The sequence below is a fragment of the Chelonia mydas genome, chromosome 10 (assembly GCF_015237465.2).
Source record: "Chelonia mydas isolate rCheMyd1 chromosome 10, rCheMyd1.pri.v2, whole genome shotgun sequence".
NCBI classification, from domain to species: Eukaryota; Metazoa; Chordata; order Testudines; family Cheloniidae; genus Chelonia; species Chelonia mydas.
The window spans coordinates 18,097,272-18,125,205 of NC_051250.2; the positions used below are offsets into that span (position 1 = coordinate 18,097,272).

The following is a 27,934-nucleotide window of genomic DNA, read 5'->3' on the forward strand; positions in this document are numbered from 1 at the left end:
AAGTGTGTAGGCCAGGCCTTAGGAAAGACCAGGCTTCTCCCTAGGCTAAAGCATGAATGCGTGTAGCCTGGATCAAAGTGAAGAGTGACCACTTAGTCTTTATGAATGTTAAATATCTCCTAACTGGATATAAAAAGTCTAGTGAAGACAAGCCCTTTGTGAACCTCAGGTATTTTGGAATCCCATCCACACGTTCAGCCCAGGCAAGTGTTAGAAGAATTGTTAGGGGAACCTTCAAGTCTTTTGTAGTTCGTTGGAAACCCTAACACCATGCAAACCCTCTCCCAGGTAGCCTTATTAGTCTCTGTAATTCCTAGTAAGCTTAAATAAATTTGTCATTGTTAACCTATCACTTTCCCCCCCTTTCACACCTTGGCATTTCCATGTTTCATAGGAAGGCAGAAAATATATACTATACATCAAAATGCTATGCAAGTACCTGTTGCTTGAATCTTAACAATGAGCAGCCATCTGTTTTGTATCAGACCTTTCTTATGCCAGTCAAGGTTACAATTGATTTAACAGCATTCATGACTTTTCAATATTTTTGAATAAGCTGAAATGACTAGTAACCTTTTTTAATTTGTGACTCTTTTTAAGCTTGTGATGACCAGCCTGCAGTCCATTCTAGAAAATGTGGATACACCAGAGTTACTGTGCAAATGTGTCAAGTGCATCCTTCTGGTGTCCCGATGTTACCCACATATTTTCAGCACCAATTTTAGGGTAAGCTTGTGCCTGAATTTCTTCTGCCCCCTCTTATTGTATAAAACATTGACATAGCACATCACATAGGTGATTTACCTTTTTCATTGCTTTCAAGGACACAGTTGACATATTGGTTGGGTGGCATATAGATCACACTCAGAAACCTTCTCTGACACAGCAGGTGTCTGGTAAGTCTGGCTTACAAAATCGTTACATGTGATGACCTACTATTAGTGTTCTGCTCCACCTTGTGGAGGATGTGGATTTATTTCTAAGCGTTACTCACTGCCACTGCACGCACACTGCTGTGGAGGCAACCTGCCTGATCCCCAGACAGAGGATGCCTCTTGTCAGTCAGTGGCAGCCCCTCCATGTAAGTGGCATTCATTAATTATTAAGTCCAATGCAGTTCCTTCCCACATGGGGTAAAGGAGTTTACATAAAAACAAAAAACAAAAAGTCTGGTTATATGGGAGACTTAGTGTATTAACAGAACTCAGAACCAAAAAACCTATTGTCATATACCATTCATGTCAGTTAGTTAAAATTTAATTAAAGGACATTTTAGCCAGCCTACATTTAAACATCATTTGCTTTCTCTGTTAGAGAAAATTAATGCATTCTTATAGTTATCAACCCTCAAGCAACTTCTGAAAACATAACCTCCTTCTTGTGCACCTTTTAAAAATAATGTGTTAAAAAAAAGGAAGGATGGATTGGGATTCAGGAGACAAGTTAATTTTCTGGCTTTACCACAGACTTCCTGTGATGACTTTGGGCATGTCACTTAATCTCTCTATGCCTCAGGTGCTCATCTGTAAAAGGGGACTAATGTTTCCTTTGTCTGTTTAAATTGTAGACTCTTTCTTACAATGTATTTATGCAGTGTCTAGCCCAGTATGACCCCAATCTCCTTGAGGCTCCTTGGGTTACTGTAATACAGATAATTATAAATAAAAATAATTTTGTTCTTAAAAAAAAAAAAAAAAAAAAAGAGAGAGAAATTTAAATGAGTCATCTTTTCCATCCTTCAGTAATATGTATCTGAAATTTTATACCTGTGTTCTACTTTGCTTGTAACAATCTGTTTCACTTGGTCTGACTTATACAGGATGGCTACAGAGCTTGGAGCCATTTTGGGTAGCTGATCTTGCTTTTTCCACCACACTTTTGGGTCAGTTTCTAGAGGATATGGAGGCATATGCTGAGGTAAGCAAAGTTTATTGTAAAGCAGCTTTAAGAGTTCTAAAATAATTAAGATATATTATAGCCATAAAGGCCTGTTTGAAGAGCTCTGTGTAAGCTTGAAAACTCATCTCTCTCCAACATAAGTTTATCCAATAAAAGGTATTACCTCACCCACCTTGTGTGTCTGATCATATTACCTTGTTTTGTTAAGTTTATAGAAAGTATGTTGAAAGTAAGGTGTGGGGTTGATGGGAGGGGACTCAAATGCTGCATACGCTTTTAGAAAATAAAATAAAATATAAAGGTGCTTGCATACTGATATGCTTCTTGGATGAAATTCCAGCCCCATTAAAGTCAGCCCCTCTTGTTTTTAGGAAGTCTAATTTTGAGGATGGGAATAGGGAAGAAACAATGATTTTTTGTAACAGCTTAGTCAGTTAGCTCTGGGATGTGTTTAAGACATGCATATTGAAACACTGGGGTGCAATATTGCATTTTCTTAGAGAGACAAGGTAGGTGAGGTAATGTCTTTTATTGAACCAGCCAGCTTCTGTTGGTGAGAGAGACAAGCTTTTCTTAGCATTTTCCGCTAGTTTGTAATGTTGTCGTCGTCATGATTTCCTGTTAAAACAGATGAGATGACATTGAGATGTTCACAATAATTGAAAGGACGACATAAAAAAGAAAGTTGCTTCTTAAATCTTATTTAATATGGTACCTGGTTTTATTTTGCTATAAATTACAACAATAATGCATCTGTAATTTGTACACCAGTAATCTATCTTAAAATTTGTGGTGACTGTATACACAGAGCTAATGTAAATACAGTTTTCAAGACATTTTGTGGTGTTTGTCATCTTTAATTAACAAGTATAATTACAGCTTGTTGAAGCTATAGTGTAAAGAGAAAACTGTGGGCTTCTTAGTGTTGTCATATTTATTGTGATACATTTGGGATACGTCTGATATTAAAACTGAATTTTATATATATTTTGTCTATATTAGAACTGCTTGTACTTACTACTTAATGACATAAATTTTCCTATCTAGGACCTCAGCCATGTGGCCTCTGGAGAATCAGTGGACGAAGATATTCCTCCTCCTTCAGTATCACTACCTAAATTAGCTGCACTTCTTCGGGTTTTCAGCACTGTGGTGAGGAGTATTGGGGAACGCTTCAGCCCAATTAGAGGACAACCAATTACTGAAGCATATGTAACTGATGTAAGATTTCAGAACATGTTTCATGCTACTTATTAAGAAATATTTGCTGGTAAATTTATTGTAAATAATAATGAAACCCAGCATCCATATTTTTGAAAAATTTGGCAGTGTACAAATGTACTCATGGTCAACTTTACTGAAGGACTAGATTTGTTTGACAGCTCATAGAATCTGATTTAATATTAGTAGTGATTGTGACAGAGACCTGTGATAGCTATATGTACCAGAAACCACAATGTATTTGATGTAAGTATTTTTCCAAAGGTTTTTCAGTCTGACCTGGCTATAGACCTTTGTTATGATCTGTTCAAATTATCATGGTGCAAATTATCATGATGCTTTAAAAAAACTGGAGTATAATTATAACCAGCTAAAGGTTTATACTTTATCCCTTTCTAATCTTCATCTAGTTGAAATCTGGTATATAAGAAGTTTTAATTTTAGAGTATCTTTTGGAATAGATACTATTGCACAGTATGAGAAGGTGACTTTTGTTCTTACATTGGTAATACAAAAATAATTAATGGGTTACAATCACAGTTAAAGCAACAAGGATCCAATTTAATCGCAACAAGGATCCAATTTAATCAAAACAAGGACACTCAGGAATAAGGTACTGATTCAGCAGTTGAATCTGAGTGGGTGGACCTATGCCTGTACAGAATCCCATTGATATGCCTGCAAGGAGTCCCAGATTTAAGGGTCCACCTGCACAGATTTCATTATTGGGATCTAAGGTTGTCTGAGTGACATGTGCATAGGCACTGAAATATGAAACCCTTGTGGGACAAGTTAAGAAAAGAAGACCAGTTCTTTTCTCACTGAAGGCAATAGAAGTTCTAACATTGACTTCAGTTCAAGGACCCAAAGTAATTACTTTAACTCTGTTTCTGTGCTTTTTAGTTCATTGTCTTTAAAATTATGCTAAATTTGGGGTTGTTGCATTTTTTGTATTTAATGAAAATATAAATGCACATTAAGCATTTTTAATATTTATTTTGACAAAGAACTTGCTCCAGTGCAGAGTAGTGTTGGATTCTGAGATTATTAACAGGAGTGTCATATATAAGACATGGAAGGCAATTATTCCACTCTACTCTGTACTGGTGAAGCCTCAGATGGAGTACTGTGTCCAGTTTTGGACATCACACTTTTCAGAAAAATGTGGACAAAATAGAGAGAGTCTGGAGGAGAGCAACAAAAATAAGAGGTTTAGAAAACATGAGGAAAGGTTAAAAAGCCTGGACATGTTTAGTCTATAGGAGAGAAGCCCTGAGGAGGGACAGAAGTCTTCAAATATGTAAAAGGTTGTTACAAGCAGTGTGGTGTTCAGTTGTTTTCCTGTCCATCGAGGGTAGGACAAGAAGTAATCAGCTTAGTTTTCAGCACAAGAGATTTAGGTTAGATATTAAGAAAAACTTTCTAACTCTAAGGATAGTTAAGCACTGAAACAGGTTACCTAAGGAGGTTGTGGAATCCTCATTCTTGGTGGTTTTTAAAAAACAGATTAGATAGACATCTGGCAGGGATGTTTTAGATGTATTTAATCTTGCCTCATCATGGGGGGATGGGGGAGATTAGATGACCTCTTGAGGTCCCTTCTAACCTGCATTTCTGGTTCTGTGTAGTTTCAAATGGATGTGGGTTTTTCCCCTATGCTTAAATAACATCCAGTACTAGTTAAACTGACTTGAATTCACTTTCCTTCTTTTCCAGGTTCTGTACAGAGTAATGAGATGTGTGACTACAGCAAACCAAGTGTTCTTCTCTGAGGCTGTATTGACCGCTGCCAATGAGTGTGTTGGGGTTTTACTTGGTAGTCTGGACCCCAGTATGACTATACACTGTGACATGGTCATCACATATGGCTTAGATCAACTGGAGAATTGCCAGACTTGTGGTACCGATTATATCATCTCGGTCTTGAATTTATTGACACTGGTACATACAAATTCTCATTTTTGTGGGGCTTTATAATTAGAAAAAAATATTTAACATATCTCATTCAGGCACCTGAATTACAAACTGATTTAACAGTAAATCGTGATCTTTGTTTCCTTTTTTTCTATTTCAGTGTCTTGTATCCCCCCCCCCCCCCCAAAAAAAAACCCCCAAAACAAACAAAAACCTATCAAATGTTTGTAATCATTTTGAAAAACTGGTAGAGCTTGTGCTGATAGCCTTCCTACTTAGTCCTATTACTGAATAGTTTCCAGTTTATCCAAAATAATTTTCCTTTGACCTTTGGATAGTGCCTATTCTTTAACCAATAGGTTAACTTTCCTCTGCAACTGATAGCAGCAGTATTTTTGATGAACTGCCAGAGAGACTAGGATTTAGTATGTTTATGCAGTCACTCTGCCATGGCTAAACACTTTGGATAGCGGATGACTTCAGAATATTGATCTCAACAACCTGTGTGTTGGCTAAATAACTGTTTTAACCTCTATTGGCTAAATAACCATATTAGCACATTACCATAGAACTTATGTCCAGCAATCTATATTGGTCATATGCTTGAGTTCCACTTCGGTTGACAAGATAGCATAAAAATAGCCTGTCCTCTGAATATTGAATTTTGGCAGAGCAATTATGTTTTTTCATTAACTTACAAAAGTAACTAATCGGTATCTATGTAACTGATTTCTTAACTCTAATGTAGTCAAATATTTATAAATATCTTTAAGGGGTTCTGATTTATTAAGTTCTGTAAATTAGTGCCATAAATGTGTCTGAATAAAGAATTCAGGCAACTGAAGATGTATATTATCAGTGCTTATGTTTTGTCTCTAGATTGTTGAACAAATAAATACAAAATTGCCATCGACATTTGTAGAGAAATTGTTTGTACCAGAATCTAAACTACTTGTACTCCGTTACCATAAGGAGAAAGAGGTAAGAAGTGGATGGTTGCTACTAATATGCTATAGCAATTCTAATACTGTTTTAGAGGAGTGGTATATTGTCTTATGGAATTTTGCCCATAAGAAGAACAGTTAGTTGCGTAGATGTCTGAACTCATTAGAAAAACAGAAGCCTAAACTCAGGTTTGGTTATTGTTCATTCGGTTGTGGCATGTGAGGAAACATACTTTATCACATACCAGACAGAAGAGAATTCTTTTTAATTTGCACAGCATCATTTATTACAAATATAAATTGGAAGGTGGAAAAGAAAAGGATTACAATCCAGTGTTTACTTGGGTTTTTTGTGTGCGTGCTAAATATATCTTAACTCAAAGTTTATTTAGTAGGGCTTTTAGCATATATTTTAAGATTAACTCAGTTTTAATTTTAGTTTTGCAGTTGATTCTGAATGGAAGTTGATCTACTTGTGGCAAATAGTCTAATATGTTTTACTATTGGCTGGTGTAGTTTTGGTACCCTAAAATAATGATCAGCTTAATTTGCCTAGAAGAATTAAAGAAACTGTTAATTATAATAAACTGAAGAGCGAGACACTGTCAGACCATACATGTTCATAAGTCTTTCTTTCATCTAACAAGAAAGCTTCACTTCAGAAATATCTCACTGTTAAATAACATTTTGAATCTTTTCATTTTCAAGGTTGTTGCAGCAGCCCTTGCTGTCTATCAAGCAGTATTGAGCCTGAAGAACATTCCTGTTTTGGAGACTGCTTACAGGTTGATTCTGGGAGAAATGACCTGTGCTCTAAATAGTCTCCTTTGTAGCCTACAACTTCCTGAGGCATGTTCTGAAATCCAGCATGATGCTTTTAAGAACCATGTATTCAATGTGGCTAATGCAAAGTTTGTAGTTATATTTGATCTCAGTGCCCTAACTACTATTGGAAATGCTAAAAACTCATTGATTGGGGTAAGTGTTTAACTGCAGTAAAAATAAATACTTTTTTTAATTTTTGCTCAATAAATCATATAATGTTTGGCTTTTATTGATAGATACAAGTCTCTGTGGATTCATATAATGCATATAATCTTCATTTCATGCGTGCATATATGTACTTAAGGTGTCTTTTTCTTGATACTTCATTACTTTTGAGGGAGGAATTTTAATAACTTCCATGGTGCAAAATTGTTTGAGATAATTATTTCTAGTCTTAAAGGTGTGATGAAATATAACTTCCACATTACAGTACTTTACTGGGGTGATGATATTTACTTCTGATACCGTCAGGACATTCTACTATCTTGATGAGAAAAGAAAGAAACTAAAGTAGTTTTGACATATCTTGCAGTGATCCTCACTGACAACAAAACGCTACCTTGCATTTGATGTCGTGTTTTCTGTCTTTTCAAGGTAGAATATAAACCTTTTGGGGCAGTGTATGTATAGGGTGCTTTTAAAAAAAAATGGGGACAGCAAAGTAGAAGATTAGCAAACAAGGTCAGAAATATGAAGGATATATTTTCATTAAATCATTTAAAATATAAACAGCCAAAAAAACCCCAAATCTGCCATTGTATTTGAATACAGTATATAGAAATTACCGAGTAGGAAAGAAAAATATAGAAAACTGCACTGTCTCCAACTTCCGTATTGTGCCACTTTGATTCAAAGTACCCTTGCATCACCTTTTAAAGAAAACTTTTACATCAGAAAAGACAGATGTGTGTTTCTTCAACTATGGGCAGGACAGCATTCACATTTGAGAAATTCTAGATAGACAAAAACAGTAAAGATTACTAGTAAAAATGTCCTAATTTCAACAGGTTTTTTGTGATTTCAGCATTACATTTTTTTATTTAAAGCAAATTTGACCATTTATTTCTTTATAAACCAGATACATGTAAATATGGCTGATAGCAATATCCTTTACATACATACTTTTGTGCTTTTATTACAATTGTTTTGTAGATGTGGGCCCTTTCTCCAACTGTGTTTGCACTGTTGAGTAAGAATTTGATGATTGTTCACAGTGACATAGCCATTCACTTTCCTGCTGTCCAGTATGCAGTTCTCTACACTTTATATTCACATTGTACCAGGTAGGAAGATCACTAAGGCATTAATATTTAAGAGCATAAATAGATAGATGTAAACTGTATTTGAGTTTAGGGAAGAATTTTACGATAGCAGCACTGATGGTCGTGTAATCAATGTGTTGCCACCATTTCTCTTATAAATCCTTATTTTCATTGATTTTATTTTCATAGGTACTAGAGATCACCCATGAAAAACGGTTCTAGGTTGAAATTGGCCATGCATATTCTCAGTTTCCTAAAAATCTTGTGCGAAACATAATTTTAGATAGTTTTAAGATTGAGAATTAAGGTTTATTTTATAATTTCTAATTTAAGTGTGTCTAAAATAATTTTGCAAGCAGTTTATGATGTGAACTAATGGGTTTTCCTTTTTTGAAAAAAATTAACCTCTGGTATGTTACATGGTTCCTCTGATACTTAGCGTATTCTTTTCAGTACACATTAAACTATGCTTCATTTTGTATGGCATCTTGCATGCAAACATTAACTGAAACATTGTACATTGCAACTGCAAAAATTAAAGTAGATTTTAATTGTTGTATTAGGGATAAAATACCTATGAATAAAAAACTTCTAGATTTCAGATCAGCAAGTAGTCATAACATGTCCTAATGACTGCAAGAGTGAAGTAAAAAATCCAGCTTGAAGTAGAAGAAATCTGGGGGGGAACAGATTGCTGAGACACAAGTTGCTCCTGTGCCTCCTTGGAATTAATAGTACATGATTGGTCACTTGTTATCTAATGCTTGCAGTGATGTTGTGGCTGTGTTGGTCCCAGGATATTAGAGACACAAGGTGGGTGAGGTAATATCTTTTATTGGATCAATTTCTGTTAGTGAAAGAGACAAGTTGAAGAAAAGCTCTTTGTAGCACGAAAAGCTCTTTCACCAACAGAAGTTGGTCCAATAAAAGATATTACCTCACCATTCGTGTCGCTCATTACTTAAAGTATTTTGCAAGGTATGTCTTGTGGTTGAATCCATCGTTGGTGATGAGGGATAGGAGCACTGACATAAACTAGAACCATGGTGCGCACAAGCACGGTGGCAGCATCTACATGCAGTTTTGCAGGTCAGGAATGAATGACATAGGCAGTACTCTCATTATTCTAGACTTGGGATGCTTTTGAGCAAATGCTAATAGATGTGACAAACGGTGTGGTGATTTTGTAGTGGAACACATCTGGATCAGACCCTCTCAACTTATCTAGCTTTAGCTTCCTTTCTTGCTTATATACCTCATATTATTTCTGTCGCTGTTTAATGTTGAAATTACATTTATTTTCAGTACTTCAGAGGATTCGAGGCTGTAGTTAGCATAAAACTATTTAAAAATAATTAATTTAACCCATTCTTATTCAGCTAGGCATTCATAGTGCATTGGAGCTTTTAAATTTTAGACTATCATGCGATTATAACATTGAAACTAGTTTCTGGGCAACACATCTGAGTATAACACTGATTTTTTTTTTCTGATTTAGTTGTATGTTTAAGGAAATAAAATACTTTTTTCTAATTTTCCTTCAGGCATGACCACTTCATATCCAGTAGCCTCAGCTCCTCCTCTCCTTCTTTGTTTGATGGAGCAGTGATTAGCACTGTAACCACAGCTACAAAGAAACATTTCTCTATCATACTAAACCTTTTGGGGTTATTGCTTAAGAAGGATAACCTTATTCAAGATACCAGGTAAATAGTATTGTCTTCATATCAGAGATTGAGATATTTTTTTTTAAAGAGAATTATTAGTTCTGATTTAGAACCAAGAAAATGTTTGCATTATTTTTCTTTAGAATAAAAAAAGGAGTGGTGAGGACTAAATATTTCAAAGTGGAGGATTTTGGTTTCATACAAAACATAAGAACTAAAATAATCATTCATGCTCAACATAATTGGTTCATAGGATTCAGGCTAAAACACTGAAAAAAAAAGTTTTCATATTCATGAAAACACCAAAGGTGAAACTCTTCTAGGCCAAACATTGAATATAGAGCTTCCAAAACTCAATTGTTAGGTAATTTTCACTTATTTAATGGTTTTCTTTCACAAATATTTGCAAGTTTGCATTACCACATTGATGTGAAAACTCAGGATATTTAATGTTTTATGAGTAACTTTGTCCCAGAATCTAGTTTTATAGAGTGACTAGTCTGTAATGCATTTTTAGGAAACTACTGATGACCTGGGCTTTGGAAGTGGCTGTTCTAATGAAAAAATCAGAAACATATGCGCCGTTATTCTCTCTTCCATCTTTCCACAAGTTTTGTAAAGGTCTTCTAGGAAACAGTAAGATCACACAAAATTGTTTTTTCTTATTGGTTACCCTTTATAAGATGCCATTAACTGTATTGATATGTCCTTGGGTAAAGACAGCTGATTGATAGATACAACTGTGGTCATCTTCTGATTTGCAGTTTTTTGTTGAGCTCTGATTGCAGCTGTATAACCACTCCCTTGCCTTTTCCTCTTCCTCTTGTTCCTCAAACTGTCAGTTATTTGGAGAAGAGAATGTCCTTGCATGAAGGGACTACAATCTTGAGACTGATTAAGCTTCTCAGTGGAATAATAGATATTTGGAAGTCAGATTGCATATGTTTGACAAAGGATAAGCAATCCTACCATAATTTGAGGTATTGTGTTAGATAGAGATTGGAAAACTAAATGGTGACAGGGTTATGGAAACAAGTATTCTAGCCCTGCTCTTATATCCTTCTGGCCTTGGACAATTAATTTACTTTCTTTAACTCTGTTTCTCCTAACTGCAAAATAGGCAAACGTGTATTATCCCCAACACATAGGGCAATATAAGGATTAACCTGTCAACAATGTTTTAGGTCAGAAAGTGCTACATAAGTGCCAGGGATTATTCTTGATGATTATACATTTTTAAAATGACACAATCATGTTAAATATACATGGTAGGGATACAATTTCAGCTTTGATTTCCATGCGGCTTCTATTAGTATTAATAAAATCCATGCAGCTAAAACGGAACATAATAAAAATGAAATTATTTTTTTATACAGTAATGTCCTTAAACGTTCAGAATAGCTCTGTGTGGAGATGAATGAGTTTTTCCATCTTAATGAAAATGACATCCTTTATTTGTACCCTTAATGCAGCCCTTCTTGAAGATGTGAATATCTGTCTTCAAGCATGTAGTAGCCTCCATGCTCTTTCATCTTCCCTACCAGATGACCTTTTACAAAGGTACTTCCCCAAAATTCAATAAATTTTCTTAATATGTTACTAGATGCACATTTTATTATGACTCAATTTATTTTATTTATTTATGCAGGTGTGTTGATGTGTGCCGAGTTCAGCTAATCCATAGTGGTGCCCGTGTAAGACAAGCTTTTGGGAAACTGTTAAAGTCAATTCCTTTGGACGTGGTTCTGAGGTAAATAGTTTGTTTTAAGTATTTGTGTATCTAGAAAGTGTTTTACTACTTTGTTTCACAGTCTAACTTTATTTTAATTTTAAGAAAGTACACTTCTGTAATGTATCCAAATAGCTTAGCTGTACAGAGTTAATATTTTTTAAAAGATCATATAAAACATGGCAGTACCATGAGAGTGTTTTTTGTTTTTTTTATTGGGTGCTTAGTGTACTTTTAGTATAAAATGACAGTTATTGACTTGGAGTTTAATGAAATGTGAACTTTGTAAGATCAGTATCGCCCGGTGTTTCAACAATAACATCATCTTGGTCTCCAGGACACAGACTCCTGGCTTCCAAAAAGCATTTTTCATTCTCATAATCTGAGAACATACTTATTTCCAGCAGTTATAACTTTTATTTTGACTGGGAAGAAGATTGTTGCTTCTGTGCATATCTAGTAAATTCTGATTTTAATATATCAAATTTGTATTCTTAATCTAGGAACATATGAATGTGTTTCCTTCATAACGTCGTCTTTTGGGCTGAAACAGCCACTATCGAGAGTCAAATATTGACAAACAATGTATGGCAACTCTGTTATATATATATTATAGACCACCCTATAATTCAATAAGATGATTCAACTTGTATAGGCAGAGTACTTGAAATCCAGAAATGCTTCTAGTATCTGGTAAATTTATCGAAGTATCAAGTCCCTCAAACCTTACATAAATCTTTAGATTCTGCCTTAACATGTATTTGTGAGCTGTTTTCTTTTATCCTTGGATAATTAAATAATCTATATTTTTAGAAATTTCTTACTCTAATTTCTCCTGTTCTGCCAGAGACTGCCATCTTTCTTAAGGTGTTCTTCCAACTCGGCAAAACAAGTGGCAATGTTATACAAAATTCTTTTTAAAAAAATTAAGTAATTTGTGGTATTTTCCTGGCAAATTAAAAAGGTGTAAGTGGCAGAGACTGGCTATAGAGAGACTCCTACCCCTATTCTTCCCAGTCCAGCATTTATATATATGTTGAGGGGGTTTTGATGGTGGGACTTCTCTGGAAACTTTGTCTCTTTAGAAGCTTTTCAGAAACTCAGTTGTTTCCCTCAAGGAAATCCTGCCAATATAAAATTCCACACATGTATTAAAAAATTTAAAATGTACTAGTCAGCCCCAAATCTCTTAATGATAACAACACACACAACAGAAAAAGCCCTTGCTTTACTCCAAAGGGTGAGTAGTGTACTGTCAAAATTGTAGTTTACAAAACCAGTTATAATCCTTAACTTCAAAACTTTCACTGAGGAGTTTCTCAGCCATTTAATATAGTAACTTTTCAAGCAAACAGCCAAGTCTCAAAATCTTTATCAGTGACCTAAAACAGGTACAAAAGCAGTTCAACAAATTGTACTCCAAAATAAAATATGTAGTTCTGCTTGGTTGAGGTCACTGAGTTGAAAAAAGGTAAAGACAATTACAAATGTATAGGTAATTGGAGATAAAGTACATTACTTTTTTAGTTTTTGCTTATCCCTTCTCTCTAGGCCTGTGTGGGATGAGATTGGCCCAATGAGCTCTAGGGGTGTTTTGCTGTACATGCAAAAACTAGTTAAAACTGAAATAGTGTTGCAGTTTCTTTCCTAAAATTAGTAAATACCGGGAATAATTTAAATTTGTTTTGTGAACTTCCTTGTATAGTATAGTTTGGTCTAAGGAGAATCAGACATATCTTATGTTTTTCTGTTTGTAGTAACAACAACCACACAGAAATACAAGAAATCTCTTTGGCTGTAAGAAATCACATGAGCAAAGCTCCAAGTAATACATTCCACCCACAGGACTTCTCTGATGTCATTAGTTTTATTTTGTATGGGAGCTGTCACAGAACAGGGTAAGAACTTTTTGTACCTTTTAAAATAAAAAATATCATGTAGAATCCACACTTGACTATTTACTAAGTATATGCCTATTATTATTGGACAAGTTTAATGTGTTTGGTTTGCATTGGTTACCTTGAATCCTGAAATACGAAATTAGCTCATCAACAGACCTACTTCAAAAGTGGTAACTAATTTACAAATGGTTTTGCTTCATAATGTAGATATTATCTGTGATGGAATTTGAGACTCTGCTTTTATTAAATATGTAAGACCAAATAGCTTTGGTAGCTCTCTTCAATGCCCCCTGGAAGAATTGGATTCATTTCAGAACTTGGGCCTCTTGCTCTTAAGAGTTATGGAAAGTCACTTTCGGTGGTAGAAGGCTGCTTCCACCTTTCAAAAACTCCTGTTCAGCTACTAAAAAAAACTGCTTTTTGTTCACCCTCTCAACCTTTCAGTTAGTGAGAACTGTGTATAGGGTTGTGCTAGTGACAGTGTAGTTGAACAAGCATTTTAATTACATGACTGTCTTTTTCAGATGTTTGTAAGCGTGTGCGTACTTTGTGCTCTAACTTCTCATTCTTTTTCTCATCCCAAAGGCTAAATTTATTTTGGAAAGTTTGGTAAAATTCCATTGAGCTGTTTGAATTATCAGGATGGGAAGTGCTTGTGGGAAGGTGTCTTCAGTCTTAGGCCCCAGTTCTATAAAGAACACCATGTCAGCAGACACCCATTTTAGTTGGTGTTGCTCCACCCGAGCACATAGGTTTACACTTGGCTAACTTGGGGGATTTAGTTTTAAAAATGAAACTTCTCATGCTTGAGCCTTTAGATATGTGTGAAGAAATTTAGTTTAGAAAACGCGTAGGTGTGTGATTGAAATAGCCACCAAATTATAACAGTTTAGCCTTGTGAGCTGCATGTAGTGTTTTTCAGTTAAATGCAAATGCCAGTACATTTGTTTGTGTGCAGTCTCACAAACGTGATTATATTTACAGCATACACGATATGATTGTGTAGACATTGAAATGAATGTATGATCATTTTGCACGTCACATCACACACAACAAAACCTACAATACTGTGTATAACCAAGGTGGATTAGTTACAGACTGAGATGTTACTGCAATACAAATAATAAATAGTAATTGCAGGAATGCAGTTGCTGTGGGAAAATTGCTTTATATATCCTGATGCTTTAAGATATTATTAATCCTCAATCGCTTTTCCATTAAATTAAAGAAGGTAAGATTCTTCTTTGAGGTAGATGTAGCCATGTATTCCATGTGGATGTGTGCACCCCACATACCAGTGAGCCAGAGAACTTTGCCTCGCTGTACCTGTAGGGGCAGCACTTACACCCTGCAGCCATAGCTCTTCCCCTGGCCACATAAGGGTGGTGCTGCCCTCACCACCTCGGTTTCTTTGCACTGCCCATGGATAGAGTTGGAGCTCTGTGTGGTATCTTCACCTCATAAGAACGACCATACTGGGTCAGACCAACGGTCCATCTAGCCCAGTATCCTGTCTTCCAACAGTAGTCAATGCCAGATGCTTCAAAGGGAATGAACAGAACAGGGCAATTATTAAGTGATCCCAGTTATGATTTTCACCTTCATGGCATCTTCAGGTAATGAATTCCACAAATTATGTGTTGTACGATGAAGTACTTTCTTTGTTTTAAATCTGCTGCCTATTAATTTCATTGGGTGACTCTGGTTCATGTATATGTGAAGGGGTAAATAACACTTCCGTATTCACTTTCTTCACACCATTGATGATTTTATAGATCTCGGTCATATCCCCCCTTAGTTATCTCTTTTCCAAGATGAACAATCCCAGTCTTTTAATCTCTCCTCATAGGGAAGTTGTGCCATACCCTTAATTGTTTTTCTTGCCCTTCTCTATACCTTTTCCATTTCTAATATATCTCTTTTGAGATGAGCAACCAGAATTGCACACAGTATTCAAAGTGGGAGAGTGGTGGTATATTTTCATATTATCTGTTCCTTTCCTAATGGTTCCTAACTTTGTTAGGTTTTTTGACTGCTGCTGCACATTAAGCGAATGTTTTTAGAGAACTATCCACAATGACTCCAAGATTTTTCTTGAATGGTAATAGCTAATTTAGACCCCATCATTTTGTATGTATAGTTGAGATAATTTTTTTCAGTATGCATTACTTTGCGTTTATCAACACTGAATTTCATCTGCCCTTTTGTTGATCAGTCACCCAGTTTTGTGATATCCCTTTGTAACTCTTTGCTGACTGCTTTGGAGTTAATTATCTTGAATAATTTTGTACCATCAGCAAACTTTGCCATTTCACTGCTTACCCCTTTTTCTGGATCATTTATAAATATGTTGAACAGCACTGGTCACAGTATAGATTCTTAGGGAACCCTGCTATTTACCTCTGTCCCTTCTGAAAACAAACCAATGATTCCTTCCCTTTTAACCAGTTACTTATGCATGAAAAAAACTTCCCTCTTATCCCGACACTGCTTAATTTGCTTAAGAGCATTTGGTGATGGACCTTGTCAAAGGTTTTCTGAAAGTCCAAGTACATTGTATCCACTGGATCACCCTTGTCCACATGTTTTTTGAGGCCCCTCAAAGAATTCTAATAGACTGGTGAGGCATGATTTCCCTTTAAAATAGCCAGTTGACTCTTCCCCCAACAAATAGTGTTCATCTGTGTCTGATCATTCTGTTCTTAACTGTAATTTCAACCAGTTTGCTTGGTACTGAAGTTAGGCATATCAGTCTGTAATTGCCAGCATCACCTCTGGAGACTTTTTTTAAAAATTAGTGTCACATTGGCTATACTCCCATCATCTGGACAGAGCCTGATTTAAGTGATAGGTTACATACCACATTTAGTAATTCTGCAACTTCATGTATGAGTTCCTTCAGAACTCTTGGGTGAATACCATCCGGTCCTGGTAACTTATTACTGTTGAATTTATCAATTTGTTCCAAAACATCCTCTACTGACACCTCAGTGTGAGAGAGTTCCTCAAATTTTTTACCTAAAAAGAATGGCTTAGCTGTGGGAATCTCCATCACATCCTCTGCAGTAAAGACCAACGCAAAGAATTCATTTAGCTTCTCTGCAGCACACTTGTCTTCCCTGAGTACTCCTGTAGCATCTTGATTGTCCAGTGGCCCCACTGATTGTTTGGAAGGCTTCCTGCTTCTATTGTACTTAAATTTTTTTTGCTGTTTGCTAGTTGCTCTTCAAATTCTTTTTTGACCGACCTAATTATACTTTTACATTTGACTTGCCAGAGTTTATGCTCCTTTCTGTTTTCCTTAGTAGGATTTGGCTTCCAGTTTTTAAAAGATGCCTTTTTGACTCTATTGGTGGCATTTTTTTGGTCCTCTTACAGTTTTTTTTAAATTTGGGGTAAACATTTAATTTGAACCCCTCATGTTTTAAAAAAGATTCCGTGCAGCTTGTAGTCATTAAGCAGTCACACTTTCACTCCCAGTTTTCTGAGAACTTTTATATAGTAATATTAGTACCTTCGATTAAGTTTAAGTGTTAGTTTAGTGTTAGAGTAGTTAGCTGCCCTGTGTGATGCCCTCACCAGGGTTCAAGCAATGCCCACCATGTAGGGGGGCTATCCCCAACAGTTTATTGTGCCTCAGCGAGGGTCAGAGCACCTCTGTTTAATCTATCTGCAAGTCATTCACCAAGAGGACTCAGGTGGCAAGAGACTTGCAGTTGAAGCAGAACCTTCTGGAGCAGGCCTTGAGGCCCTCATCTCCTCAGCAGTTGCCTTTGGATCCAGCAAGTGATGTTGGCCTGCTCTCGGGCCCTGCTGGTTCCCCCAAGAGAAAAAGGGGTTGTTCACCCTCTCTGGTGCAGTGAGAAAGAGGTCCTAAAAAATATGAGTTGGGCCCGTTCCAGGGCTCGGGGAGATGATGACTTTTCTAGGAGGAGTGTTGACCAGCATTGTATTTCCTTTGGCATGTGGAATGGAACAAGTCTGTCCAACCGCTCCCTAATATTGGACCGAGAGCTGCGAGGGCCCTTACTGCCAACTTTGGTTCTGGCCATGGTGCACAGGTTGAGTCAGGTATTGACGACATTGGCACCAGCGCTAACTGTCTCCATTATGATAACATACTATGCATCAGACCTGCTTTGCCTCTCAATCCCAGACTTTCTCTTGTTTCAGAAGTTCTCTAGTGTTATGGCGTCTACTGGCTCATCCTCCATTGTGTCTTTGGCACCTTCTGGCCATATCGCAGTCACCAGCTCTGTTGGCAATGCAACTTCTATCGCATAGGCCAGACTGCGGAGTCAAGGCTGGGCCCAGCACTGAAGGCCCCCACGATGCTGGTGCAGGCTTCAGCACAGTTATTGTCTTGGAGGCAGATCCCATCATTGAGTTTGGTACCAGCTTCGGTGCTGAAGCCTCTGCTGGCAGTACTCGTGCAACTGATGCCGATTCCTCCCTCCTCTTTGGCACCTATGCTGCCTCCTTATTGTGCTTTAGATGCGTCTGACTGGTTCTTTGCCCCATCAGGAACTGATTCCCCCATTGTTACCACAGAAACTCTGGTATTCCTCAAGATCCAGGCTGGGGTTATCCTCCTCGTCCGATAGGTGCCAGAGATCACCCTGAGATCACTTTCACTTCCAAGATTGACATCTGTCCTGCAGTTGGGACAGGGTCTCTTGGCCCTCTACATACTGGCCACCAATGCCTTATACACATGTCATCTAGTGGCCTCCTTGGAATTCCTGGGATACTCCTCAGTCCCTGAGGTCCTACTCCAGATCAAGATCACCGATCCTGATCACCACTCCCATACCATTTCAGCTGCAAGTGATCGCTAAGTTGATTCCCCAGGGACTTATGTGGCTCTTCTGTCCTGATCTTGTGGTACAAGAACAGAATCCGTCATTGGCACAGCAAACTACCTTCTTGTCCTGCCCATTCTACTGTGCTGGAATCTTCCTCTCACTTGGTGTCTGAGGACATTAAAACTTATCAGGACCTCCTCTGGCATATGGCCACTGCCTTGGGTATACAGGAAGAATTTCTGCAGAAGAATACGCATAAATTGCTGGATATTCTCCAATCATTAGCTCCAGGTAGAGCACCCCTCCTGATTAAATGAGGCTTTTCTGGAGACTACAAAGGCCCTCTGGAATACCCCATCTTCATTGCCCCCTGTGGCGAAGTGTTTGGATGCAAGGGTTCCTATGCAAGGGTTTGAGGGTTTCTCGTTCCACCAAGCCACTAACTCCCTGGTGGTGACTGCAGCAAATGACAGGGCTTGGCAGGGAATGTGTAAATCCACATCCAAGGACAGAGAGTGCCAAAGAGGATGGAGTTGGGGAGAAAGATTGTATACCTCCTCTTCCCTGCAGATGCGCATATGAACCAGCGGGTGTTGCTCTGTAAATATGACTTTGTTAATTGGGCAACCATATCTAAGTTCATGGAGAAATTGCCAGAAGCCTCCAGGGAAAAGTTTAAGGTATTCATTGCAGAAGGCCATTTGGCCAAGATTTTGTTGCAGGCAGCTCTGGAAGGGGCGGGTGCCTCAACCAGGATTATGGCATTGTCTGTAACCATGAGGAGAGCCTGATGGTGACAGAACTCAGGTTTTGTGCCTGATGTGCAGCAGACCATTGAAGGTTTACATTTGATGGCTGGGTTTTGCTTTCAGGAAAGACTGACAAAACTTTGCCCTCTTTTAAAAGACTCCTGAGCTACTTTGTGCTTTGGGAGTATATTCTCTGGCTGTGAAGAGGCACCACTATAGTGGTTAGCTGCTGCAGCAGTTATACCGCTTGCAGTGATTTTTTTTTGAATAATTGTCCCATCCTGTGTGGCAGTGGAATTACTCCAGAAAGAGCCAGTGATTACAAAGGAGGAGGTCCTCTGGTTCTGAGTTTAACTAGCCCCTCCCACCCATTTGCCCACCTGGCATCTAGTGGGTACCCATTTTGACTTGTTTAACCTCTCCTTTTCCATGCCCCCAGTTCAGGGACAAGCTAGCCCACTTGTACAGTGTTTGGGACTCAATTACAATGGGCAACTGGATCCTAAACACAGTCAGATTGGGATATGCCATACTGTTCCTCTCCATCCATCCTCTATTTAAGCCTCTAGCAACTTCTTCTTTCCACTTTCTGTGTCAGAGAACAGCTTTCCTTGTGGTGGTAACATTTGTAAGGAGAGTGTGCACATTGCAGGCTTGGATGGCGGAGCCTCCCCACATGCAATTTTCAAAAGACAAAGTAATCCTGAGGCCGCACCCAAAGCAAAGGTGATTTCCCAGTGTCACTTGAACAGTGTTATATATTTACCAGTGTTCTTCCTTAAGCTGCATTGAACCCCAAAGGAACAGAGTCTTCGTACCTTGAATGTCAGGTGATTTTACATTTTTATGTGGCTAGAATTAAACCTTTTCATTCCTCTCTTCGTCTGTTTCATATGCAGACTGAATGAAGGGTCAAGTGGTCTCTTCACAGACAATCTCCAGGTGGATAACATCATGTATTTTGACAGCATATGAAGTAGCCCAGGCTACGCCTCCTCAAGAGGTGTGAGTGCATTCCAAGCAAGTTCAGGCAACGACCACAGCAATTTTCTATGACATTCCTATATTGGACATTTGCAGGGTGGCCACTTGGTACTCTGTGCATACTTTTGCTATGTGCTATGTCATTACAGCTGTGTCCGGATCAGATGCAAACTTTAGGAAGGTAGACGTGCTGCCTTCTTTAAGTAGACTCTGAGCCTCACGTCCTGCGAGTACTGCTTGCAAGTCACCTGCATGGAGTACGCGGCTGCGTCTACCTGAAGTAAAAAGAGTTACCTACCTGTAACTGTTGTTCTTCCAGATGTGATACAAATGTGTATTTTGTGACCTGCCCTTCGTTGCCTCTGCATTTGGGGTCTGTACTTCAGACCTTTTGTATGAAGGAACTGAGAGGATCGGGGCAGTGCCACCCGTATACAGCCAGGGGAGGCCCTACAGCCATAGGGTGTGAGAGCCTCTGTTACTGGTATGTCCCAGCTCCAGAGCATGGAGTGCGCACACCGACCTGGAATACACGTCTGCATCACATCTTGAAGAACAGAAGATTATGTATTTTTCCAGGCAGAAACTATTAAAATTACATAATTTACTAATGCAAATTGTAAATATTAAATTTAAAGTTTAAGTTAATTCTTTTTGGTATGTAAAGACTTAATGTATTAAATCTACAAGAAGGGATGTTATGTAAGCCTTTGTGTAATCAGTTTTGTCACCATGTAGCTACTAAAACCCACTACTCTGCTCATGTCCATGTTGAAAGAGTTGAATATGTTTTTTTATTTTACTTTTTATTACCACTGGGTTGGTCATGTGGCATTAGGAGGGCCTTCAATGTTTTCAGAAGTTTCTGAAAGCAGACTAGGTAAGGCAGCATTTGTGAACCCAGAGAGCAAATTCTATATACCTCATAGTCTTCAACCATCTGTTCCTCTTTTTTATCCCTGCCAATTCACTCTTAAAATTAAGGTCTTTTCAGCTGTAAGTAAATAATTTTTTTGTTTGGTTTTTTTTTGTTTGGTTTTAATTGTGGTCTGTTTAATAGTTGATTATTTTTTTTCTGATAGCCTTAAGTCAGCTGGGCGTGATAGGTGAATTTGAGTAACTTCTTTTTCTTGTCTTAATTGCACCATTGTCCTAGTGGATTTCCTTAGCTTGATGCACCCAGTACCTCTATACAGCTAGTCCCATTGTGCACAAAAGATGCTACAAACTAATGTTGACTGGTATATAGCACTGCTTCCTCAGGTACTCCAGATGCCATCAACCTTCTTGCCTGGAACCATATGCTCCATATAGTTATACATGCCCCTTCCTCTCCTCCTCCTCCCCCCCCCCCCCCCCCCAATGTGTAGGTATTCAATACAGATGTCTTTATACCATTTCTGTAGGATGCCGATCTCCTTCTCATGTATTTGACATATGATACACACAGAAGTTATACTGATATCATCTGCATTCTGAGACTGCAGACTCAATGCAAACTGACAATGAGGCATGTTTTGATGGTGTTGGTTCATGTTAGAAGATGAGACAGTGTTGGAACAGATATTGAGTTGTACTACTTGCAGTTGGCTTCACTGCGATCTTTCTAACTTGTGGGCCTTCTCTGTCATTTTGTACACCTGGAAGAGAATGTCTAAAATCCTTTTTCCGGTTTTTGGCACCAGCTGAAACGATTTACCATTCCAGTTTTTGGGATGCAATATTTTATGCTGCTAAATCCTCACAATCTTCATTAATTTCTATTCACATCTATTTTTATCTCTCAGAATTTTGAATATCTTATTTCTCTTTGCTCATTTTCATTTTCAACCAAAAGTGTATGCCTCTTTTTCAAATTTGTCTTCTGCACTGTGTTTTCTTTACTTTTGGCTAGCAAACCCTTTGTCTCCATTTTTTCTGCCTTTGTCATTTTTTTTGCAATGTTCTTGAGCTCTGTATTTGTTCCCGCAGAATAATCCTGTGTGTGTGTACACGCATGTGCATGACCATAGGAAACATAGGTCCATTAGAGGTTTGATTACAAGAGTAATCAGTTACAAGCTAAAATACATTTACAGCTATGTATATAGATATGAATTGCTATATTTGTCTTAACTTTTTTTCAGGAAGGACAATTGGTTAGAAAGATTGTTCTACAGCTGTCAGAGATTAGATAAGCGTGACCAATCGACCATTCCTCGCAATCTATTGAAGACGGATGCTGTACTGTGGCAGTGGGCTGTTTGGGAAGCAGCTCAGTTTACAGTCCTTTCTAAGTTAAGAACCCCTCTAGGTAGAGCCCAAGATACGTTCCAGACAATTGAAGGTAATATAAAGAATGTGTATTTTTTTAATGGGATATTTGGTTTAAGAAATAGAGTAGTGAGCTGTTTTCTTAAGTTATGGTCAAGATAGGAAAAAATTACTTTCTTTTTCAGCAATTTGTTGCTTTTTTAGACCTTTCTTAAATGTCAAGAAATCAAGTGTTACATAATAATTTTGGAGATGCTTTATGTAGTTTTTTATTTGTTGAAGTACATGTTAATAATTTTAGACTCAGTTTTCACAGATATTTTTATATTATATAAAGATGTGAATACCTGATTATTTGGTAACCAGTGTGTTGACAAGTTCTGGCCAAATGTTCATAGGTATCATTAGAAGTCTTGCAGCCCACACGTTAAACCCGGATCAAGATGTTAGCCAGTGGACTATAGCAGACAATGATGAAGGACACAGCAGTAATCAGCTTAGACTTGTTCTCCTTCTACAGTACTTGGAGAATCTGGAGAAATTGATGTACAATGCTTATGAAGGATGTGCTAATGCACTCACTTCTCCACCCAAGGTTTGTCTCTTTCAATGCTGACCGTGTACCGCAAACTGTCCCACAAAAGTGGGAATATTTCACTGTATATCACTAGATGTTTATCAAGAATCATATGCCACTTCTGAATGATTCCTTGTAATAACTTTTCTATCAAAATGTCCGATATACTACCCTGATTATAAGCCAACAATTTTTCCACTTTAAAAAATTAAAAAAAGCTCAGGATTACCTAGCTGTTCTCCCTGTTGGTGGAGCTTACTGTTTTTGAAAAAGATCAGCTGCAGACAACCTGGTTTCCAAACATTGTAGGCTTGTGTTCTGATTTTCATTTAACCTTGTTTGTCTAATTTCTTTTCAAACAAACATGATATATTCCTTCAGTTTCTTTTGCCTTACTTGATTTAATGTTATTTGCTATTAAACAACTGAAAAGGGAACATCATTTTCTTGAGTAACTGTTTACACAGCAGCACAATATCAAACACATTGCAGATGATAAAATGAATAACTATTGAATGTGAATTAAAGGCACAGTAGTCACTGCTCTATTAAGCTATCAACATTTATTATGAAATGCATTCAGTTGTGAGGGGTTCAAGCTGCCATTTGTTGGATATGAAACAAAAATTGATGTATTTACAGTTAAATCTATGAAGCTTTGGCCTTCATAGAAACAAATTGCTTTAAAAATTGAAAGGACCACTTTGCTGTTTTCCCATTTCTGTTTAAACAATCTGTAAAATGGCCAAGCTGTTGACAATGTAAATCATGTCATAATTGCAATGAGTTTTTGCAAGAATTATTTGTTTGCTATTTTGCCTGTCCAGACATGTATTTGGAAGGGTTCCAAGGAAACCATTTCTGTTTGTTGAGAACAAATCCATCCAAATCTGATAGATTATAATATTTAGTAGAAAGATATTGCACCACTCGTGTGTTTGCCTCAGAATCTCTACAGTTATAATGTATGTTGTCATTTCCCAATGGCAGGTCAAACTGAATTTGGGAGTAGTCTAGAATTAGTGTATTTTGCTGCTGTGCAGGGGATCAAATTTTAAGGATCAAGCTGAATTCTTTTCTCCCAGGCTGGCAAGAAGTAGTGAGTCACTGATGAGGCAGAATTTCTCTTTTCATCCCTTCTTTCCCCCCAACTTCCAGCCTCTTTCATATGGAAATGTGGTCCTCCAAGAGCAGGTATTGACGGAGGGTTGAATAAAGCAAAAATATTTTCCAAGAAATCATCCATTGTAAGTAGGGCTTCTAAGGTACGGGGGAAAGAGAATTTGAAAGGACAAGTTAAAACACATTTAAATCTAACTTCTTGTCATGGACTTGCTGACAGAAATCTTCCCATGGCAACGTTGTTACATTTTAATAATTCTATAGTAAATTACACCACTTGAAAATTTAGTTAGAGAAGGGAACCCTTCTGGATAAAGATTATGCTGTGTTCTATGTATTAAATATTATAATGCATCTATTTTAATTTATACAAAAATAGAAAGTATTGTTTTATAAAACTCAGGATCTTTTTTTTTTTTCTCCCTTCCCCCTATTGTAAAGGTTATCAGGACATTCTTCTACACTAACCGCCAGACCTGCCAAGATTGGCTAACTCGGATTAGACTTTCTATCATGCGGGTTGGATTGTTGGCTGGTCAACCTGCTGTGACAGTCAGACATGGTTTTGATTTACTCACAGAAATGAAGGTAGTATATTTTTCAAAATTTAGTAAGCTGTAGAAAAAAAATTTCCCTAGTATTGTATATAAACTAAAAGATAAACCAATGGATTAGGTAATCAAACCAATAGGCCTGTCAAAAACTGTATTCTAGAGCAAGAGTTTTGAACTTTTACTTATCTATTTTTGAGGGGATGGAGTTTTTTCTAGGCAAAATAGTTAAAATTTGGAAATTCTGTGTGTTACACATTTAGTCAAAGATTTATAGCTAGCTCATATTTTGAACTATATAATTCCACTGTTTAAGTAAGGAGCCTCTGTTTAAAACTTGTGGAAGGTTTTGATACTTTTGCTAGACCAGTATTTTTCAAACTTTTTGTCTGTGGAACCCTTCCTGATATTGTGAAAAGCAACCCTTTTCTAACCAAGGACTGGGATGGGGACTGGAAGAGGATGAGGTCCAGGAGGAGATCTTTCTACAAAATGTTGGCACAATGAGTTGGAAAAACCACTGTGTTTAGAACACTTTGTATAAAAGCTGAAGGGTACTGATGACTTGTTCGATAATGTTGTTTGACCTTCTTAAAATGTGTGTGTTTTTAGCAGAGAACGCTTTCTAGATTTATAGGTAGTAATTTGTCTGCTGATGAATTTCTGGGGATTTGTGAAAAAGTAATGTATTTGCATAAGTATAGGCCATGAGCTGGATGTGCTTTTCAGAGGGTAGTGTACAGTGTCTGGTTTTCAAATATTCTTTGCTCTACTTTGTGGGAGTGGGGTAACTGTGACCATTGAGAATACTTTATTAATATAAACATGAAGTATTGCATCACACATTTAAAACATTTAACAATGTACGCATCTTTTCTCTTCAAACAAGATCTGTTAAATTAGGCTTAAACTTCATTTCTAGGGAAGTGAATTGGAAGTGACAATTATGATGTTGGTGGAAGCACTATGTGAGCTTCATTGCCCTGAAGCTATACAAGGAATAGCTGTCTGGTCTTCTGCTATAGTTGGGAAGAGTCTGTCTTGGATTAATTCTGTAGCTCAGCAAGCAGAAGGACGGTAAGTTGGCACAAATGGCTGGAGAACTGGTATAAATATGGGCTTATTTTCTAAATACATGAAGTGCCAATATTTTTATCTCAATTAATATAAGTTGCTTCATGGATCAAAGCTGCTCTTCTGGTTTCCTTATCTGAACAAGAAGTTCCCTTTTAACATGTCTTTGGGAGATGGTTAGCATGTCCTAGAATTTTTTAAAAACAGATGCATAAGAACATCACTAAGTTGTCAGTGTTCAAGGATCAGCTGTGCTGTTACATTTTCAAAAATTCTCTGTAGTGTAGCAGCATTATTTAGCCAGGTTTATGTTGCAAATTATTCTTTAATCTGAATTTTTTTTTACCCGGTTTCCTGGCCAGAGGTAGTAATCTGAGGTTCTTTAAGGATATCCAGATGTAATTTTCAGACCTGGCTCTTAACCCTTTTTTGTGTTTATGAGTGTTGATCACGCTGAGGTAGTGTCTTAAATTACAGCTCAACCCTAGTCTACACTACAGTGTTAGGTTGACATATGTTACGAATTATACCTGATAGGACATGCACACAACTGCTGCTAATTATACCTGATAGGACACGCACACAACTGCTGCGAATTACACCTGGTAGGTCACGCACAGTTCGAATCTAGGCTGAGGCACATAAACAAAGTCCACAACTGCAAAGTTCCCAAAAAACACCAAGTTTATTACGCTCGAGCGTGGTGCCCCCCTGCTAGCCAGGAGGGGACCCCGAATACAGATTATTCAAAGGTTATATACCTCTTAGCAAAGCATGTTGCCCTTGTGCATCGGAAACCTTAGCCAATAAACAAACCCTTTTTTTATCTACCACCTATCCCTGCTTGGTGCATTCTTCGTGCTAAACTAGTATGTTAATTACACAGCATGGTCCTAAAGAGATGCATCCGTAACTTTATTATCAGGATGGGAGGCCTCACATCAAAAGGCCAGGAGATAGGGAGTTAGAGACAGACAAAGAACAGATAATCAGGAATCAAGGCAGGCTGGAGACGAGGAGGATTTTCACAGGAATGCAGTATCTAAGGAACACTCCTCCTGGTGCATGATGTGCTTGCTTTTAGACAGTGGTGGGCCCCAAACCAAAATGGAGTCACATGTGCTAACTTTTCCTTAACACATAAAGCATCTTATGATTTACAGCCACTGCGGTGGCTGTAAGTCAACCTAACATAGGTCGACTTGTTTATAGTTTAGACCTACCCTAAGAATCCGTAGAGCAGTGTGGTAGATTTTAAAAAGTGGATCAAAATACATGGAAACATACTTGAAATTTTCATCCACTTATGGGGAAGCAACTCACCTTTTCACTGTGGAAGGTAGTTACTGAATCCAAGAAAGGAAACAGGAGACCCCTGTTAATTCTTAGGTACATGTGCAGACAAACAACCTAGGCAGGCAAAAATCTATAGAATTTTTATAAGGATTATTGATGTCTGTTTTCTTTTGTTAGGTCCTTCAAATAATGCATATCTTTGTAAGATACAAAGTGTGGTGTTCAGAAATACTTTCTGTTAGTAATGTGAACTGTTGCTGTACCAAGACTTACAGAAAATCTTCAGTCCTAAAATTTACTGTACTAAACGTTATTTAGTTAATGGACATCCAGCTTCACTGTGTCAAGACAGTTATTACATGTGTGACTGAATAAGCAAAATAATGTTTGATCTATTATTCAACTATTTGAATAGTCAAAGCTTGCAACTCTGTTGTTATGCAGCATCCTTTCAGATTAATGAGATGTTGGGATATGACTAGTACAACAGGCCACAGAGAAAAAGGAAATTAATGGGACATTTCTGAAAGGAAGGTTAGCAGTGAAAAGGGAAATGTTGGTTTACGTTGTTTGGTTTAACATTTGTTTTGCTGTACTACTCGGAGCCTCTCTATCATGATGATTGGGATCTCATTCTGTTAAGTGCTGCACAAAGGCATAGGATGACAGTCCCTGCCCCTTCTTACAGTCCAAGAAAATATGCAATATACAGAGACTAGAGGGTAGAAGGAAAAAGTCAGATACAATTATTATAAATATATATACACCTTTACATTTTTTGTTATAAAGAAAAAAAGAATTATTCCCAACTGCTGCTTAAACTAGCCATCATTATATGCTCTTTGGGGAGTGGAAAAGTGACTAGTTTTGTTCGGTTGTTTTAATTTAGGGCAAAGACATCTAAATTTGGGATTTGTGCTGTTAAGTATATACAGTAAACTAAAATAAAATACTGTTTTTTGTTTTTTTTAAAGGTCCTCATGGGTTATATACTTAGCACTACTGCCAACCCACAGAGCTAATAATTTATTGAAAATAGATATTATGTTGTATAGTTTTAATGTGGGCAGTCTTCGGAGTTTTGAACACGTAGGGAAAAACACCCTTTCCATCCATACCAAAGTATTTGTGTTTTACATATTAGACTAAAATTCACCTGTG

The 27,934-nt window shown here is 37.4% G+C and overlaps 1 protein-coding gene across 1 annotated transcript in view; it reads left to right on the forward strand.

Annotated features, from left to right (window-relative positions):
- SMG1 (SMG1 nonsense mediated mRNA decay associated PI3K related kinase) overlaps nt 1–27,934 on the forward strand; it is a 119,919-nt gene that overhangs the window by 45,253 nt on the left and 46,732 nt on the right. Inside the window, 17 exon segments of the mRNA XM_037911357.2 lie at nt 601–726; nt 824–896; nt 1,820–1,917; nt 2,947–3,120; nt 4,837–5,061; nt 5,914–6,015; nt 6,687–6,956; nt 7,956–8,086; nt 9,610–9,771; nt 10,250–10,368; nt 11,205–11,292; nt 11,381–11,482; nt 13,219–13,359; nt 22,027–22,226; nt 22,552–22,748; nt 24,294–24,440; nt 25,326–25,480. Coding sequence (XP_037767285.1) covers nt 601–726; nt 824–896; nt 1,820–1,917; nt 2,947–3,120; nt 4,837–5,061; nt 5,914–6,015; nt 6,687–6,956; nt 7,956–8,086; nt 9,610–9,771; nt 10,250–10,368; nt 11,205–11,292; nt 11,381–11,482; nt 13,219–13,359; nt 22,027–22,226; nt 22,552–22,748; nt 24,294–24,440; nt 25,326–25,480 — 2,510 coding nt within the window.